The following is a 20,080-nucleotide window of genomic DNA, read 5'->3' as shown; positions in this document are numbered from 1 at the left end:
TGCTATGTATTCAAATGTGGGATCCGCTGCATGCCCCCCCCCCCCTCTCTCTCTCTCTCTCTCTCTCTCTCTCTCTCTCTCTATTATATGTCCTTTTTGTCGTCTTATTTCTCTTATAATTGACACAGCCACCATCCTTCCACGACACACGGTATTAGCAGTGCAAACCTATTACTCTTTTCCACTGATGAAACAACCCTGAAGAAAGATGCCAGTTGCAACAAAGTGAGCACTTTTGCTCCTCAGTTCTTACTTTACTTTACTTTTTCCTTCCTTTGGTATCCTTAGGATGTCGAGGGGAGGTGCAGGTTTCGGCGTCTGTGATAGATATGTTAATTATTTATATTGTTCCAGGACCTTTTTAACCCCATCCATTCTGGTCTTTCTTGGTCTTCCTCTTGATTTAAAGCCGGATTCGCGGGTGTGGTAAGCTCTAGCCACTAGTTGTTTCTGGGGCATTCTGGTTAGATGTCCGAACCATTTGACTCTTTGACATTCTAATAAATTTACTACTGGTAGATGTATGGTCTCGTTCCTTATGTGGTCTCCTCTGGTGACGTTGGTGGTTTTGCGGAGACGCTTAATTTCGCGGCGTGCATTGATTTTCCTTTCTCATTCCTTGTTCAGAGACCATGTTTGGCACTGGTATGTTAATGTTGATATGAAGATTCTATTGATGAGCTGGGATTTCACTTCAGTTGGGATGTTCTTGTGACTGAGAAGGGGTGCTAGCTGGTAGGTCACTGCATTTGCCTTCATAAATTTTGTTTCTTTTTCTTTGTCCATACGCCCATGTAGTGTGAATACGCTACCCAAATATTTAAATTCCTCTTCATGTTGAAGTTGTGTTCCGTCAATAAGGATGTTGAGTTTCCCTGTGTTTTTTCTAGCATTCATAACTTCTGTTTTTGAAATTGAGATTTTCATGTTTAGGTGTTTGCATTCCTCATTAATTAATTTTGTGGTGTGTTTTTGTGATTCCTCTTCATCTGTATTTAATGTACTCTGGTCATCAGCAAATAGAAGCTCGTTCAGTTCATTGATGCTGTAATTTGCTGCTTTCGTGATCTTATCCATGTAAGTGATGAAGAGAAGCAGAGAGAGAACACACCTTTGTCTCACCCAAGACCTGATGGGGAAACAGTTCGACAGTCCTTCTGTTGACCTTACGGCACACAAGCTGTTTTTATTAAGTGCCATGATGTTCTCCAGCAGTTGTCCTTTTACACCATTTTCCTCTAAGACTACCCCCCCCCCCCCAGGGGCAGTGCCACTGACTGAAGTGTCTATATGCCATTCCCAAAGAGGGGACATTTCTCGTTCTAATGCACAGTAGAATTGTAAATGGGCTGATCAAACAATGTCATGCTCATAACTGTGCCTGAACTACGACAGGGAACTGCGGCATTTTCTTTCCTAATCCTTACTATCATCATAATCCTCTACTTCTTTTGTATGTTTGTCACACTCTTGTGACCCGCTGTTTCCGGGGTTCCTTGATAGTCGAAGCAGACTTGGTGCTGTTGAAGCTAGAAAGGTGAGCAGAGTAAGTTTGATTCCCTGTAAGGACTTCTCTGTTGACATCCACCCCTTGGCGCTCATATGACCTTATGCAGTTGCGAGTGCCGTAAAACCTCTAAGACTTCCCCAAGTTGGCATCTATTTACCCTTTCGAACGCCTTTCCGTGGTCCACGAAGACGATATTGAGGTCTTGTCATTTCCAATGGCAGTCTCACACAACTGTCCGAGTGCAAAAAAGCGTCAGGACAGCCCCTGCCTTTTCTGAAGCCAAACTGGGATTCATTGAGTTGGGTCTCTACAATAAGTTTCATTCTCATTTCCAGTATCTTGGCAAACGTTATATCCACACGTCTGAGAAGGGATATTCCTCTGTAGGCTCTGTGTTGTTTTTGTCGCCCAGGCCAGGTTAAATATCCTCCATAGCCAGAGTTCTCCGATATGGCAGCATAGTTTGATCTCTTCTGCTGTGATGTTTTCAACGCCTATCACTTTGTATGTGGGGCTTTTCTTTGTAACATGTTGGGTTTCGATCAGCAGTAGTGATGGTTCTGGAGTGGTTTCTTTTGGTGAGAAGCTGTTTGCTGTTGTTTCTGCTGTAGGATTCAGCAGCTCCTGGAAATAGCGTTTCCATCTTTCCTTAATCTTTTGCTTTCTGAAAATAGGTTTTCCGTTCTCATCATAACTATTTCAGTTGGATTGAATGGTTCTTCCCGCATCCTCATGCTTTTTTAACTCTCTAGTAAAACTTTCAAGTGTCTTCTTTTCATTTTGTTACCAGCTGTTCTCCTTATACTGTACAGGATCTGTTCTTAGCTTCTTTTACTACCCTTGATGTATAGCAGCGTTCCTTTCTGTATAGGATGTAATCTTCCTCTGTCTTTGATTTTTGCCTCTTTTTGAATGCCATTTTCATCTGTTGGACGGCTTCCTTCACTTGGTCATTCCACCATATAGTTGTTTTCTTTTTCTGCTCTCTTGTTTTCCTGGTGCCGCACTCTTCTTTTAATGCTCTGTACAAACATGCTTTGGGGTGGCTCCATTCCTCTTCAATGTCTCCCAGTTGTTTGGGCAATTTGTGAAACACATCTTTCAAACGTTCATGTATCTTATCTTTGGTATTATCATTTATATTTCTGAGATTTATGACTTCTCATCGTTTATTTGCTTCTGGCCTTTTCCTGTTTGGTGTATCAATAGTCATGATGACTGGTCTGTGTGTGGTCAGTGTCTGTGATGTAGATGGGAATCACCCTTGAGTCTCTGATTTTCCTCAGTTTCGATCTTTTGGCCGTGTTAAAATCAATTTGTGATGCTATCTTTAGGTCGTTCCATTTGTACCAAGTTTTAACTGGACTCCTTTTGTGTTGGAAGAAGGTATTTGATATGACGAGGTCATGTTCTGAGCACAACTGTAATAGCATTTTTCCATTGCTGTTTTGATCTGTTTCTCTGTCACTGTATGGCTTCATGTATCTCTCCCACGTCATCTTCCTTGTTCCCACTCTGCCTTTAAAGTCCCCCATGATTGTCACATTATCTTTGTCATCCACGGTGTTTAAAAGGTCACTCAGTTGATCATAGAACTGATGTTGATGTTCTTCGGGGTATGAGTCATTGCATAGTTCATATATCTGTATTTGATGACCCTCAGTAATTATCATATTCTATGGGGATTTCCCGCTTTCTACCATACTCGTTGAATTTTTTATATATGCTTCAAGTCTGTGTTATGCTTTTTTAGTTTATTTTTAGCATAGGTTTAACGGCACTTGCAACACAAATAGGTCATATAAGCCCCGAAGATTAGAGGTGTTACAAGAGAGTAATATACACAGAAAAGAACGAGGACAGATAAGGACGGTTGATTGTTAATAGGGAAAAAAGGAACAAACCACACCCCAGAGCACCCGCCAACCTCCTGCTTGAGTTATGCATGTAAGATTGAAACTGCTTTCAATTTTAATCATTTTTTCCCAATAGCAAGTTAAAGAACTCTTTAAAACAAAATGAGTGATGTTTTTCTTTTGAAAATCGGACCATTATTATGGAAAGTGTGCCAGTTTCTTTTATGGGATAATAGGCTTGGGACTCCAGATGTCACGCTTATGATGTAATTAAACGGTAAATAGAATTTTACTCTTAATGTACTTGACTTTTATTTTTATATATTGATTCTACATAAAACAACAAACAAAATGATACCTCAATGGTTACGATACAACTATTATTAAGGATTTTATGACATTTTGAAGCAAAGTTTCGAGTTTTGGTGGCACAAAATGCTGTGCAAAATTTTGGCCAAATGAGGGCGAAAATTAATTCACAAAAATGGTTGCTGCTTCTGAACTAACCAAGATAGCACAAAAGTTTTTAAAGCTCTGAAAACAGAAAGCCAAGCTATTTTCAATAATCCTAATTTTAGTGCCCTTGGAGAAGTTTGAAAGTTTCATTGAAGTGCCTACTTGTAGTTATCAAAATTAGCAAACTGTGGTGATGCTAGCTTTAACTGAATATTCATACATCTATTATATATTTGGCAACTTGGTAACACATGTGTCACTTTTCCAGTAAAACTACAACAGCTACAGAGTTGAAAGTTGACAAGTTCCTGCAAAAAGATAGATAGGTCCCCGTGATGGAGCCTGATTTTTCATTTATTCAGTGCTTCCACTCTTCCGTATTTTTACGGAAATGCATACTTTCTGCCAGTTCCGTACTTGTTCCTCCATCATTGTCAACTCCCTCTGTGAAAAAACTGGGACAGCGTAGGATTAGATATCTAGTGAAATTCCGTAGCAAAGATCCGAACTCGCCTTCGTATCATCTTGTATAAGCTACAGATATTTATGGTAATTCTCTCGGTAATGAGTTATGGAGACCTGCCAGTTTGCGCATTTCTTGCAACCGACCATTATTCCGCTATACCCCATGCGTTCATTGCGGGTTGGTCGGCAGTACATTTTTACCGGCAGATTGATCAAAATCTGGCGAACTTTTTGTGCCAATTTCTTCCTTCCTATCATTCACTCTGTCTATCTTTGGACTGTTGCCGCGGCTGGAAAATATATGTGTTGATCAAGTAAATTGACTTTTGGTATTTGACAGAAAATGACTGTCAGAAAGAAACTTGTTTGCAAATTTATTGTCTAGGTCTAGAGAAATCTTCAATGGGAAGATTCTACGGCACGGGAACGCGATAAGGGTCGCAATGAAATAAATTATGCTAAAACTACTAAAATCAAGAATAATGTAAAGTGGTGTACCGAGGTTGTGACATGCGACATTCAGACGTGAAAATTGTGAAAAATTAGGGTATACGCTGGGTAACTGTATTGTGAAGGTGCATTATTCATTATTCCCAGGTTTGCCTTCTATCAATCATGCGATGACAAATTAATTGAATTATAGTAGCAATGAAAGGGGAACCTGCTTTTAAACATTGCCAGCAATGGAAAGATATGTAGGGGAAAAAATCGAACTAGACAAAATGTTGGAAAACAAATAAATGTTATGGTTTGTAGGCAATCTCTTCAAACAGGCTCCCAAATGCCATTTTTAACCCTCTAAAAGCACTAAATTTCAATTTCTTCGGGGGCTTCGCCACCTAAACCCCCACCGGGACTCTGTCCCTGGACCCTGCTGGGGGCCTATGCGGCCCAAGACCCCCAGCAGAATTTTCCTTACTTTTCAGCTTCAGCTGGTGGAAGCACTGTTTATTCATTTCTTGGATTTAGACAAATATATTTGACAAACAGTTCCCATCCTTCTTTGGCCTTTGTCATTATTCCACTAAGAAACGAAAACAAATCTGCGTAGCTGTCCTTCACAGCGGAAGTGCCGAGAGTGATATTTCGTGAGGCGTGTTTTGTTTTGAGAGTATAGTTCCAGACCTTCTAATTTTTTGCATCTCTCAAGATTTATTGCTCCATTCCAGTAGAGTGTAAATATAGTAGGCTGATTACTTTCAGTTGATGTTAATGCACTGATCATTCCTTTCATCGAAAGGGGGCCCAGCTAGTTTTTAATAAATGGCAGTTTATTTGTTTCTGATTAAAGTAAAAGCATGAAAAGAGCTTCAAAAATGCACTTTCACCGCTGAAGAAGGGACACTTAGTTGAGAGTGAAGCTGATTATTCAGAAAATAGTTACTCTGAAGCCAGTGTCGAAAATGTGATTGTGGATGAAAGTGAACGTAAATTTGATTTTGAAGAAGGGATCAGTACTGGAATTTGCAGGTTTGCACCTGGGGGGTGCTGATCAAGTTCTAATTCTGCTGTAAATCTAAGAGCACATGATGGTGCAAATAGTGTAATGTTGTTTTTCATTTTTGTTTTGCAATATTTCCCTTTGTTTTGTAATAATTTCAACACATACCCAAACAAAACATATATTTTCAAAAACTGCATTAAATTTCCTAAATTTCTGCCTGCCCTCATCAATATCTAGTAATAAATGTAAGAAATACAGCACTTTGAAATACCCCCTGAATTCCAACTTACATAGTGTAGCGGCCCTAGGACCAATATATGGTCCATGGGAAGACAGTCATGGTAAAAAGGGTTAATGCATGCATCAATTTTAGATTGTTGCTAACAGGTTTTACTTTTTTTTTTTTGCATCCCCTTCTATTTCATTTTGTTGTATTGCTTCATGGCATCAGTATAATATATATGGGTATTTTATAGGTTAATCCCGCCATTCCCGAGTCTTTCTTCCTTGCTTTTAACCATGTTAGAGGGGCTAAAAAATTTTAGTTTTAATCCGTACAATTCTGTGAAATTGACCATTGTCTAATCCGTCTTTTATAATTTGTTCAATAATTGTTTGGGATGAGTAGAAGAGTGATTACTAAGAAAGCCATTTCGTAACTTTTAAATGGCATATATGTAGTTTTTTGCTCTTGTTTTAAATTTGAATCTTCTTATAGTCTTTCTACAGGTAGCTGCGCATTTTTCCCAGAGCTGATCAATGGTGCAACTTCTGTTTTATAAAAGATCACAGTGAACCTCTTCATGATATTTGCTAATTTTTCATCTATTATTTTATTTCATTCCTTCTTTTAGTTGGGGCTTTGGTTATAACGAAAGTATAAAAACAAACCAAAATAGAGTGAATACAGAGATGCCAACCAGTACGATTTTACGTATTTTAGTACGATTTTTTGCCGAAAATACGACTTTTCATGAAAAAATACGCATCCTGGAATGCGAAAAATACGAGATCCAGTTTGGGCGAGTAAACCTAATTATCTCAAGTCCCATCTTTTGTCAAAATAGTTTCAGTATCGCGGAACTGGAATATTTGAAAACTAAGTCCGATTAGGTCAGTAAGTTCAATGTTGCCGGTCGCAATTGTGATATTATATTCGTTTAGCGTTTCCTCCTCCGAGAGTACGTTTCACTTTCAAGCGAACAGGCGGCTATGGCGGCAGACGGAAGTGTATATGACACCGAGGCTTGATCGGGAAAATCAAGATCTACTTTCGCTTTCGTTACCACCGAGAAGTTTGTCAGCGGTAGACTGATAATACAACTTATTTGTGACATGCAGGTTGTGTAGTAAACGCTGTGTTGCCGTGCAAATAAAATTTTTCTGTGCTGTCGCTTGTAGGAAAAAAAGAAAAGAAAATACAAGCGTCGCCCGATTTTTTTTTCGTTTTTAGATTGTCGGGCTCGCCATCGTGACCGGTCAATGAACCTGCGCGCATTCGCGTCATAAATAAATGCGGCATCGTGTGAGCAAAGACCGTGTTTGGTGGGAGTAACGGCCTTACCAAGTATAGGACTGGGGGGAAGGGAGGAGATGTGAAGGCAACACCAGAGGACAAAAACTTTGAGGCAAATTTCAGAATTTTTATTAGAGCTCTCTGCAAAGTGCGCGTTAGTGCAGGCCATGTGCGGAATCGGGACCCTTCATACTTTGCACATCTGTGTAATTGAAAAAAAATGTTCGCGTGTATTGGATGGGTGATAGTAAATTATACCTACAGTATATGTTGTAGCTTTCTGTTCAAGATGGACAGATTTTCAGTGTCACTGCATCTTGCCCTCCCACACTTGTTACAACTCTCACAGTGCACGGGTCTACTTGAGCCTTTCAATTTATTGCTCTTCTCTGAGTTTGAGCAATATTTTGAGTCTGTCAGTTCATATGAATCATGACACCCTGCCTGGTTCTTGATAGTCGAAATTCTTGTTCTAGGCCCTTCCGAATGCTCAAAACAGGATTAATTTTTTAATAATAATAATAATGAGAGGAAAATATTCAAACAAGACCCCAGTACGACATTGAACACTGACATGTTGTTGACTGGATACATGTTTATCATACGCATGTGTGCTCCCTTTTTTGAGCTGTTGAGCTAGTAAATTTTTTCAGGAAATATTGCTGGACACCCTGAACATTTTACTGGTTGGTCGGTCGGTCGTGGAGAATACACATTTTCCCCTGAAAATACACATTTTCATATTTCCCAATACTCATTTTGGTTTTCTGTGGTTGGCGTCTCTGTGAATAATGTAGGCTATTGATCTGTTGCAGGTATGACCCAGTTAAAGGCTTTTTCTGTCAAGTCATAAGTGACAAGCAGAATAAGTGCTTAGGAAAGAGCAAAGGACATACGTACCCTCCAATGGGCCCTGAGGCAGAGCAGCACCTACGACATTTCTACCGCAAACACAACATGAACTTGTCCAAACTCCTTGCCAGTTTCAACACAGCCGTACCACAATGGCTGCAGACGGAACTTAAGGAAGCTGTTCTGCTCAAAAATTAAAAATGGCAATTAGTGAGCTAGTGAGGAAGTGACTTGTTGTTTGTTGAGTGGAAGGTTCAAGGGGTTTGTTTGAATGTCTGCAAGAATTTTTTGCCCTGGCTGTACAGCTTCTATCTGTTGCAAGTGTGAATGTTTTTGTATGATAAATGTGCATCCTGTTTCATTTCAGTTGTAGTGACAAGTGTGAACAGGTCTAATTCAGTTTCACGTTATACTTTCAGATCACGTATCATTTAATCTTCTTTCTTTTTTTGCTTCATTTGATTATGTGGTTGTTATTGTGCAATTGTAGTTAACTACAAGTTAGTGCAGTGACAGCCACATGTCATACGAAGAGATGAATAAGTACACAAGAGAGGGTTTCTTCTAGATGTACACATCCTTTGTTTATTACGATTGTTGCACAAACATTTTCTACAACCTCTCTCTATATTTGTTGCACAGACAGTTGCTTTTTTTTTTTTTTACGGAATCTTAGTACACTGTTGGAGCTTCAAATCAAGACTTTTGTTTCGTATTCTCATATATTGTTACACCTACAGAGGCCAACAAAGTATTACAGTCATTCTTCTCTCCCTCCGTGGAAAAGCTTGTAAAAATGAATGAGTTTTCACCTGGAGTGTATTTCCCTTTAAGCCAGCTATGAGGTATATGTGTATTGTGGAATCAACTTGAATGGCCGGTCTATGTACGTTGTTTGGCTCATGGATCGGTCAAGTTTTGTCAGGGATAGATTATTGAGACTTGCCCATGAAGTGTTCTTTCTTACAGATAGAAATGCTTTAAGAAGTTATGCCTTCTTGATCACAAATAAGTTAATAAGCTTAAATTCACATTTTAAAATGTATTTTCATGTTCCTCGCTCTAATGCCTCTGGATAAAAAGTGTTGTCCATCAGCTGTTAAAAAAATGCAAGGAAAAACCATTTGGGGTTTTTTTTTTGGCCATAGGTTGTTTTTTTTGTTCATGTCTCATGCTTTTCACTCGCCTGCTGGATGTAGTCCTTTTTTTTTTTGTCTTGTGCTTACCTGAAAAGTGTCATCAACAAGCAAGGGGGAGATGACAAGGATATCATGGTGGGTGTACAGAAAGTGACAGGAGCCTCTCTTGTACTTCAAAGGGCTTGAAAATTCAAAGAACTGAGTATTTGCACTTTGCTGAGGCTGTTCCAAAGGAAATTGAAATCTATTCTCTTGTACAGAGCAAAGACCTGGAGATTAAAAGAAGGAGCTTCAAACTCATCCTTTGCTGAGCCCTAAAGACATTTTGATTGGCTGTTAGGTTACTATAGTTGTCAGCACTGACAGCAATGATTGGATAAACGAGCAAGCTGCCAAGCTGATCACTCTGTGTTCAGTGTGTGCGATCTTAACAGTTTCAACTGCTTATTTAAGAAACTTTTATTTACTTAGGCATAATGTTGGGGTGTGGGGAGGGGGGCTTAAGCCCGTGAGCCCTTCACTACTCACCGCCACTGGTGACAAATTCCAAGAAACTGGTCTAAAGCTGGGCAAAACTGGAGATGGAGAAAGATGCATGTGATAAGTCTTTGGAGATGAATTGTTAATGGCCTATAATTTAATATCTTCAATGAATTAAGAGGCAAGAGAGAGATAATATACCTGCATGGCATTAATCTACAAAATATTGGGGTCTGATGACTGGCTTAACGTCAAGCACACAAAGAGGATTAAGCCATTGCCATGACAATTTTATTATGTATTTCACACATCCATATTGTCAGAAATTACAACTACATGAATACTGAAATGAATAAGTGAGATGGATGATGTACTGTCTTTCTTTGATGCATTTTCATCCTTTGTCCATTATACCTCACAGCATTTCAAGAAGAAGGGAATATTGTGCTAGGTGTCTGGGATAGGTCTTATTTCATCCCTTTTGGGGGTCTGCTGTTCTACCTTTCCCAAAGCACCATTGTTGTGCAGATCTGCTTTTTTTTAACAAGCTGATTGCATGTGGTGTCTGGAGAAATGATATGATTTCACCATAGTATGTTGGTAAATGTTTTGAAACGGCCAACCAAGCAAAAAAGGTCATAGAGCTACACATTTTCAGAAAATACAGTCCTTCAAAAAGTTCTTCAAATGAGACAAAAAGATAATGATTTGACACTGTTTATGTTATATAGTTCTTATTCCTTATGTAAAAGTAAACACCCTAAATTACCTCTTCTTGTGACAATGCAATATAACCTTGTATTGATGAGATGTAACGTATAGCTTCTATCTTTTATAGTGCTTGTGAGTCACAGGATATGGCTTATATTTGTGTATAGGTTTGCATTTCAATTTTTCACTTTTTCTATTATCTCGATTTCCCATTGTCTTTGTTATGTATTGTAAATTATTTCCTCCTTGTGCAAGAATATTTTTTAGCAGTGCCGTGAATTTTTTTTTCCTGAATGACATACTCATACGGTTTATTGTAGCTAAGATTCTACGCATCTGAATTAGTTAAATGTATACATAGTCAGCATTCTATGTTTTTATATTAGTTACAGTTACTCAAAGTCTGGGCATTTTTAAAAACAGAATCCAAGCAAATGAACAAAGGAAAGTGTCCTGAAATAACTTGGTACACAGCTTAGTATGCTTTCTTAGATTAGTTAAAGGAGACTCAAATACCTTTGGCATGCAATCATAAACATGAAAGTGGACCTGATGACAGCTGTGCTGCAAGGCAAAGTTGATGCAAAGAGAACTAAGGGTAGACGTCTTACATTGAGCATTGATTTTTACTCAACTGGGGAAACTGCCTGTAAACTACAATCTTTTTGGAATATCCGAAAAGAGGTTTTATCTTCTTACCATATGTGCAGCAAAAAACTTCTTTATAAATTAAGTATAGTATTAGGCAAAGTTGGAATGACGGTCTTCCTGATGCCTTTGCATAACCCTGCCCCGCTATGGGTAAAAAGCATGTTTTTTTTACACCTGGTTCATTGTCTTTATTGTTGGACATGTCTTAATAGATTCAATTGCTGTTTCTTATCTTCAGGTCCATCAAGAGTTTGAAATGTGTTCTCCAACTAAAGAATTTTCGTTTGTATGGTGTATGGCTGGCTATGCAGGGGTAATCTCTGCATTAGTTAAGATCCAAGTCACATCATACTTATTTTTCCTTAACTGGTTTCACACTGTTATTCCAGGAAAGAGTTTCTACATACCCCATATATAGACAAGAATCTCAGCCTTCTTCAACATTTTATTGATTAACACAGTTTCCTATCATAGTTGTATACCAAATACAAAAGTTATGAAATGTGTAAGATTTTGGGGATTTTTTTTTTTTTTACTTTCTTTAGTGTACTATTTTCAAGATGGTTATTTTTAAATGTCCTGTCTTTTTCCCCTCGTATTCCTGTTATGCATTATGGGACATCAATAATGAATTTAAAAAGATTCCAACCATATTTATACTTTTTTTAATGAAAATTATGTCATTTTCATTTCCATCCAATGCCAGTAAATAGTGTTTTTTAGTAAATATTTTAATTCTTTCTAAATTGGTGACCTGCGTCTTCAGTGTTACACATCTCAAGTTATATTGATAGCCTCAGCATATATTTGAAAAAAGAAATTGATTTTTAGATTGATTTTTATTTCTTTTTCTAACCTTATTCTTGATGAATTTGAAAAGTATCCACTCTTCATTGAGATAATAAAACTCTAATAGAAATGAACAACTCCCGCTTAATGGTTGGTAAATTTGTCCGCTGTCTGCTCCTGCATGTTCTTTTAAAAAAGGGACTGGTGTGGCGTGTGGAGAAATGGCCCCCATCACTAGGATTCAGTGGTTATTTCATCTGAAATACAATGATGAATATTTTGTTATTCAGTAAAATACTATCAGTTTTGTTTCTGCATTAAATATGGGCTGTCCTTGACTTGTTTCTGTAATGTGAAACAGGGCCTTTTTTAAAAAGAATTTTAGAATCATAGAGAGAGTCTCTCTTTTGAACTATCAGCTGTTGATGAAAGTCAGCTTTTTTGATTGGTCAGCAGTTTGTCTATTGTTATATTATAATGCTAAACGTGTATATGCCACATGTCATGGTATACAGATCTTTATCTGGATAAATATATATGCTTTAGCGATTTTCAACAGTATGTTCAGGTTAATATAAAGTAATTATGAATAAAAATGTTTATAATGACATATGGTACATACTCTTCTTATCTCTATTCAGAGTTATTTGAGAAAGGATCACTTTTATCTTGCACATTCCTTATCAAGAAACCTTGGGATCTCGGTTGCAAAAAATGTGCGAAGGGAATGTGAGGACCCATGTCTGTAGCTGTAACTGCTTTCAAAGTGTTCACATTTTGTGATCACCCTTGTTTTTCTGATCTCAGTAAGACAAGACTTGGCTGATAATATTCGAATAACTGGAAGTAGGTGATTTTTAAATTTTATTCACAAACTTCAGCTTTTCTTTTAGACTACAACTGCTTAAGGGTCTCATACATTTTCCTTTCGTGGGTACCTTTTATGTGATATCACATAATACATTAAGATCACCTTTGATATATCTATCTACAATGATCTGAATTATCACTTCTTTAGATGTTGTCTTGTGAATGTGGTCTGTTTTATGGTGTATATCTGTAAATATATTATTATGAGTAATGTACAGTTGGGTGTAGATGGTATCATTCCTTTCGTATGCATAGAAAAATGTTATTTTACGCTTTCATGCAGAACATTATGCTTTAGTGGGGCTGTGCTTGAGATACATGTTGATATAGTGTATGTGATTACGAATGACCAAGGCCCATTTTGTGTATTGCCCCTATCTTTAGAAGTACGGTAGCGTTGTTTTTATCATCTTCAATATGTCATAATCAGCTTTGTCAGATGTGTTTATGAGTTTCGGCACATTTTTACAGTCTTGTTTTTTTTAAATAAGAGCTTGGGTGGTCTGACCACGAGGAAACATTTTGCACACAGGACAGATTTTTAAGAAGTATTTGCACAATTTTGCAGTCTTGTTTTTTTTAAATAAGAGCTTGGATGGTCTGACCACGAGGAAACATTTTGCACACAGGACAGATTTTTTAACAAGTATTTGCACAATTTTCATTTTTTCTCCCTATTCTGTCTTGTTGGATCTTTTTTTTATTAACAACTAGGTTCTGTTACTGCGCATATTCATGTTTGCTAAAGCAGAGTTTTGGTTTTGGACTCATATATCTTTTAGAATGTCAAAGAAAGGTTTAAGAAGCATCCTGAGGAATTTTCAGTCCGTGGACATTGTCATATTATTTCATATTCTGGTCCCTAGTCTCATCCAAATATTTGTCTGTATTTTGACGGGACAAGATTATTTAAGTTAAAATATGTTTAAATTCAGGAATGCTCTATTGTATTGTGATGCAGACAACAATTACTTTATTTACTGGAATGTATACATCTGTCAAGCCTCTATTCACTGCTGGTGCTTTTGTTAGACCTGATACAGAATGTCATAAAAACAATTCATGAGGAAATTTTACCTTTAAATTGTTGGATGCCAACACAAGTGATACAATCTTATTGACAGCTTTTCTTAGCACTGAAAATTTACTAATTTACCTGATAGTAGGCTATGGATTCGAAGACGACGCCAAAAGTAAAACTTAATATTGATATCGGTGCAATTTTGAATATGAATAAACAGCAAATATTTTTTGTAGAAAAGGTTTCCTTAGTCTGCTTAAACATTTGTTTGTACGCTAAGGCTGAGTGACAGTTAATGGCATTTGTTTGCCTAGTCAAGATCTGAAGTTTTCATTTGCTTAGTTCATTGGAAAGATTACTTAGTCAAAAGAGGTGCTTGAAGTGTATCTGCTGTGAACAAGAGATAAGAATATGTTTTTGTGAGATTCTTTTAAAACACAAAGCTCACATTATAAAAATCCTTACCATCACGAGCATTTTGGAGGAAATCCAAAGAAATTGGATAGTAAACATCGCCGACTGGCGTTTTGTGACGGCAAAGTGTTAACACTGGAATATTGAAAAGTGTGTTCTGTGCGCATGCTCTAACTCAAAGTACTGGACTTTCATGATTGATGAGACTTTCATGTTTCATGCTTCAGTAGTGTTGGTATTATTTAACTGTCACAGGCAGAAGCACTCTTTGCCTAAAATGTAGATGTTGTTGTTGTTGTTTTCGAATCCCTTTAGCTGCGAGCATTTCGCTCTCTAAAATGTAGATAAGTATTGTCAAAAGCAATGTTACCCAACTTGAATTTCACGTTGTTTCCTACACATATAGCAGTAGTGAATATTATTGTTCTTCTTCCTAGTCCAGCAGGCTGGGGCCCCTGTGATGTAGCCAGATTCTATAGCATACACACTGGCTGTCTCTGAGGGATGTTGTACCATAGGCAGGACCTATGAGTCAATTTTTGTTTTTCTTAAGATTAACAAGAGAAGAACAAAATTTGCTCTATGACGATATGACCTTGAGCCAGTGTAAGCGAAAACGGTGGTTCATATCATTCACTGTTACTTATGTTGCCCCCACTGATTAAGATACATGTATGTATTGCTGATAGAAATATTTTATTGTTGCTAAAATCAAATTGCATGGGAATACACTGGTGATGATTTTTATGTAAGGGGGCATACAGTAGTCGCTCCCTGAAAACACAGTGGGAAGGCTCACAAGTGTGCTTGTTGGCAAAGTGTTCCTTTAGGAGCATTTGTTAAAAAGAAAATTGCTGTCACCGCTTACATTGATTCTCCAAGAATTACTATGACTTTTCTTGGTTTTCTCTAATATTGTAATGATGGTCTCCTTTCAATTTCAAGATATTCCTATTACAAGGTTTTTTAAAAATGTCCACGTTGCTCTTTACTTTTTTGTTTTTGTATTAATCTCTTCTTGGGAAACAGCGAACGGTGGTGGAAATGATCAGTTGCTCATGAGTCTGTGGTGGTGCCTGATATTTTGATCTTGCGGGGTATTACTCTAGACGCTTGTGGGTTGAACACTTTTTCCTGCCTGAGCTGTTGATTCGCTTTGTTTTAGGGGGGACATACGAATTATGTGGTATAGTATTTGTCATGACAAAGCGTACACTTTTGGGCAGGGACCACTGTACAACATTGTTTTGCACTATGATTTGTTCAACTACAGATGTTACAGAGTCAAAAAAGCGCAAGTGCATTGTTGGTTATTTTGAATGTAAATCATTATCTTATTCAATTTTTGCCCACAAACAGCACACTACTTGTGCTTCTGGTGTCTGAAAATGTAGGAAACATATCTTTCATAGATAGTTTCATTTTAAACAAAACTCATCTTTAAGAAGTGAAGGAACACATTTTTTAACTTACCCTACTCTCGTGGATCGGATGCTGTGTCTTTGTAATTAAATTTTATGTACTTTTTTGTCTGAATTGAACAAAAAAAGTTTTCTTTTATAGACTCCCCTCTTCTACCCCCCCCCCCCCCCCCCCCCTCTTTAAAAATGGTTAGAAAGAGAGTTGTGTGTTGGTTACTGATATCATTTCATTCAAATTAAGATAAGTGTTTTCCTTATTTGATGTGTCTTGAAGTTATATCAGAGCTGCTTGTGCCTAGTTTATTTTATCAAGTCTATACATGGCATAATGAGGAAATGTTTTCTGAGTAGTGTGCAGGGCATACTTGTGTTCAACTTTAACGATTCACAACTTGTCAGTTAAAGTTAAAAGTATAATAAATTACTGTACCAGCTTGATTATGGTAGAGTTTTAATTAGAAAATATGGAATGTAAAATATTTTGTTATGTATATATAGCTTGTTACTTTTTAACCCTCCAAGCGTCATTTGACTTACAAATAGCCTGTGGTGTCAGGGGAAATTAAATGATTTCACCTTATTATGCTGGAAAATGCTTCAAACCAAGCAAGTAAAGGCCATGAACCTAAATATTTTCAGAAAGTTCAATGTAAATAAGAAGTTGAGCTCATTTAGGAAGAAGTTGAAACGTTTGCCAATATAACACACTTGCGATAAACAAACCAACATAGCAACTCAAATTATAGCGGATTAAATCGGCTGCGACACCATAGAAAGAAACTTGAGGCAAATTTAATCGGTTGTTGTCACGAGGAGGGTTAAGAATAAGTGTCCTAGTGTGGATCTCACATTGAACAGCAAGGAATACATTATACAGTGATCACTGCTGTACTCTATATAACTCCAGGCCATTTTGCAACTCTAGGCCATTTATTACTTTCGAGTGTGTTTATTGTAAGTTCATAGCAGAAACACTATTTTTAAAACATGTACATTGTATAAGCTTTGGTAATCTGCATACCATAAGGTGATTGTTCCTGTCAAGTTTTTATATTTTTTAGTTTCATACAATTTCCCGTAAGTAACCTTTGTTGGCTTTAGTTTGTTCATTAGTAGGTGTGTTTTCAGTTTGCCTATATTTTGTTGATTCAACGTTTTAACTTTCTGTCACTTTTTCAAGAAAACTTGATCCCTTTGTGTTGTGTTGTTTTGATTTTTTATTTTTTTTTATTTTGCTAATGTGTATTATATTTCAGTGGAATCTAGATCTAGAGACATTGGGATTTTGGCAGTTGTAGTTCTCTTAGATTAAATTAAGGAAATCGTTGTAATTTGAATTTCACCATTTTACTCAAGTCTTGGTGTTTTGAATTGGATGTGAGCGAGACATTTTGATTTTAATTAATTTAATGTGATAAAGTATTCAAACTTAATTAGAGGGACTAGGATATTAATTATTTTATGTACTGCGGCTGTTATCATATTCTTATTGAAAAATCATACATTGTATAATCCTGTTGATAACAAGGAGAACCAAGGATTTTTCTCTCTTTTTTTTTAAATGTAGGTACTGCCTACTTGTAGATCATTAACACTTGAATTTTGAATTATCTTGGATCTATCAGTTTCTACAAGAGGAGGGAAAGTAGGTACTTTGTTTTACTAAGTTTTGAAAATTTGTACCATGCTTTTGAGATATCTTCATCTGTGTCATTTTAGATGATCGGATGTCTCTACCAAGGGTGTTTTGTGTAGGAGTATGTTGCCATTCAGTACTTATGTCTGCCAGTTAATGGAGTCCTTGTGGGCCAGCCTCTTGCTAATAACCAGTGCTCATTGCCAATGGAATTCACTCGAATAGAGTAGTGGCCTGACAGATTTTCTTTCCTCCATGAAGGGAAAAAAGCTACCATTGAGCACAATTTGACCAAATTCGAGCGTGATCTTCAAAAAACAAATACAGGTTGCAAGTCGAATGATCAGATGTGTACAATGTTCTTGCAGAATATGGTAAGGGATAATGTAGATTTTGGAGAAGCTGATTTATAGATCTAGAAAGCTGTCAACATTTCCCATGTCTGTAGGATTCAGTGACCTCTCAACACAGCAACTGCATATGAGGCGGTCAGCACTTGAGGCCATAATGAAAAGAAATAGCTGTGTCGTGGACAGTAAGTTTGCGTTCCATAACAATGCATGTCGGTTAAAGTTTTCTGTCCTTGTCTAATTTGACACAACAGGGGAGTGGTCTATTTGTAGTATGCACTGAATCAACCTCACCTGATCTGAAATGGTCATCTGGTATAAGCAGTTAAGTGAGTGTATTGTGTGGCCCCAGCTTGCTGTGCCCCTGATACTTCCAACCACAAATACTACTACAAGGTATTGAAACGTTGCCAGATTTTGCAAATAGCTACTGCAGTAATAGTTGCAGGGGAATATATAGGATTAATGGGAATTGAAACACCAGTGTCAAACTTACAAAGTACATGTATATGTGGGCATTTTCTCATGAAGCTGTCAAGGGGAACAGTGGGAGGGGATGTCGTTGGCAGGAATATTGTACTGCAAACTTTTCATTTCTGTTTCTTTATGATTTTTTAATGTACAACGAAAAGTGCAAGTGTTTAAAATACACTGATCAAGCTTGTATTTTGACCTGTGTTTGGAACACATGTTGTGCAGAGTGTAGTAAAGGGGAACTATTGGACAAAAAGAGTACTTAGGCTAGACCCCCAAACTATATGAAAGCTTTAAGTCAGCCAGGCCTGCCTTTTTCTTAGCCTCGTATTTTGATGAAAATAATTCCTACAATGTATATGTGTATGTGAAGGTAAAACTGAATGGAAGACACCAGGAGTAAATTTTGTCTCTTCACTTAATTAACAGAAGATGAGTGGTCTGATCAAGTGCGGGCATCTTTCTTGCATTATGATCTTACTCAGATTCAAACCTTTGTGCTCAAATTTTAAACTCTCTTTCCAATCATTGTCTCCTTCTCTAATTTTGAAAATTTATGTGAAGATACTCCCTGTTTTACTTCCTCTGAGTAGTAGAAACTCAATGATAAATTATTTCCTTGTTTGGTCTAATCTAGTAGAACTTGTGAGCTTCCTTGCTGTACATTTCATAGACCTATTCCTGGTTATCAGAATTGCTTTTGTCATTGCCATTTTCAGACACGCTTACACTTATGCTTTCTGATAATTGCATTGTTTTGTTTTTGGGCTCACCGCAGCACACTGTTACAATATACTGTCATTTTTATATTTTCTCATTTTTGTCTGTTAGATTTGTGCCATGTATCAATAACTCCCAACCACTCACTCAACCTTGTTTCAAAGAACAGTTATTTACCCTTGTTGCCATTGATTTTAGGTCTTTGTGGGAGACATGGATTTTTTTTTTATCCTTTGCTTTGGCCAATTTCTACTAACTGATGTGAGCAGTACTATGCACCTATTGAGTGTACTGTGGCATGGTGCAGGTTTCAATCCCCTTTTTTTTCTTGCTGTGACTGAGTTACCTTTGTTAAAATTATCCTCGTTGGTGAATTGGTATCTAAAGCTTTCTATGCTTTTATTATACAGTAATTGACTAACATTTTCTGGAAATTAGCTAATGTGTAAAGTCAGACCACTGATATTCAACTTTAATAAACTCTCTCAGTGAGACTCTTAGTTGCAATAAGGTACAGTATCTCTTTTTGAAACTTTTGTTGTCTGAAAACAATAAAATAAATGTCAAAGTATTTCTTGTGCTTCCCGACCCTACCAAATACTCACAACACATCTGATTCTGTGCACTGATATATGAAGAACACAATAAAATTTTATTTCTGCACTCAAAAGTAGGGGGAAAATGATATGTTTCATAATTTGTTAATCTTGACATGTATTCTGCTCTCTCTCCAAGTGTTCAGAACCCTCTTACATATAATTTACCCAGTGCTTGAGTTCTTTACGTTATGGCATCACTGACTTTTGAGCTTAGAAAGTTAATTTTTCAAGTAGCCTGTCTCACCTGTATTATACACCTTTTGTTCAGGTTTGTTTTGTTTTTTAAAGAAAAAACACTGTGACACATTATATCTTGCTCAGGTAATGCATTCTTTGTATGGCTGTCGTAATTTCTTTAAAGACTCCATGCTGTAATTTCCTCTGTGAACTATAATGCAAGTTACTAACTACACAAGATCCTGCTTCAAGCACTCTATCTCTATTTTAGGCTGCTGCCGATCAAGTGCATGCTTTTAACGAAACAAAAAAATTTTCCTGAAAAAGTGTTTTTTAAAAGATGTATAGCATGCTCATACTCCTCATTCATTTATTACATGTTGTATACCGGTATTACATATTTTTGTGGGACTTGATTAGAAAAATATACTTCATTAAATAAAGACGTTGAGCGAAAACTGTTTTTGTTGTCTGAAAAAAGCCTTCCTCACAGCCCTTCTAGGAGGAAGAATAAAACATTTAACACGCA

General features: G+C 37.1%; 1 protein-coding gene across 1 annotated transcript in view; it reads left to right on the top strand.

The window, feature by feature from the left end:
* Positions 1-9,207, top strand: part of LOC101862855 (bifunctional heparan sulfate N-deacetylase/N-sulfotransferase 3) — a 43,336-nt gene extending 34,129 nt beyond the window's left edge. Inside the window, exon 13 of the mRNA XM_005092414.3 lies at positions 8,063-9,207. Within this exon, the coding sequence (XP_005092471.1) occupies positions 8,063-8,297 (235 nt within the window). The 3' untranslated portion in view covers positions 8,298-9,207. The remainder of the gene's footprint in view (positions 1-8,062) is intronic.
* Positions 9,208-20,080: the final 10,873 nt, after the last annotated feature.

The sequence above is a fragment of the Aplysia californica genome, unplaced genomic scaffold (genome assembly GCF_000002075.1).
Source record: "Aplysia californica isolate F4 #8 unplaced genomic scaffold, AplCal3.0 scaffold00046, whole genome shotgun sequence".
Taxonomy (NCBI): Eukaryota; Metazoa; Mollusca; class Gastropoda; order Aplysiida; family Aplysiidae; genus Aplysia; species Aplysia californica.
This window is presented reverse-complemented; position numbering and strand designations above follow the sequence as displayed.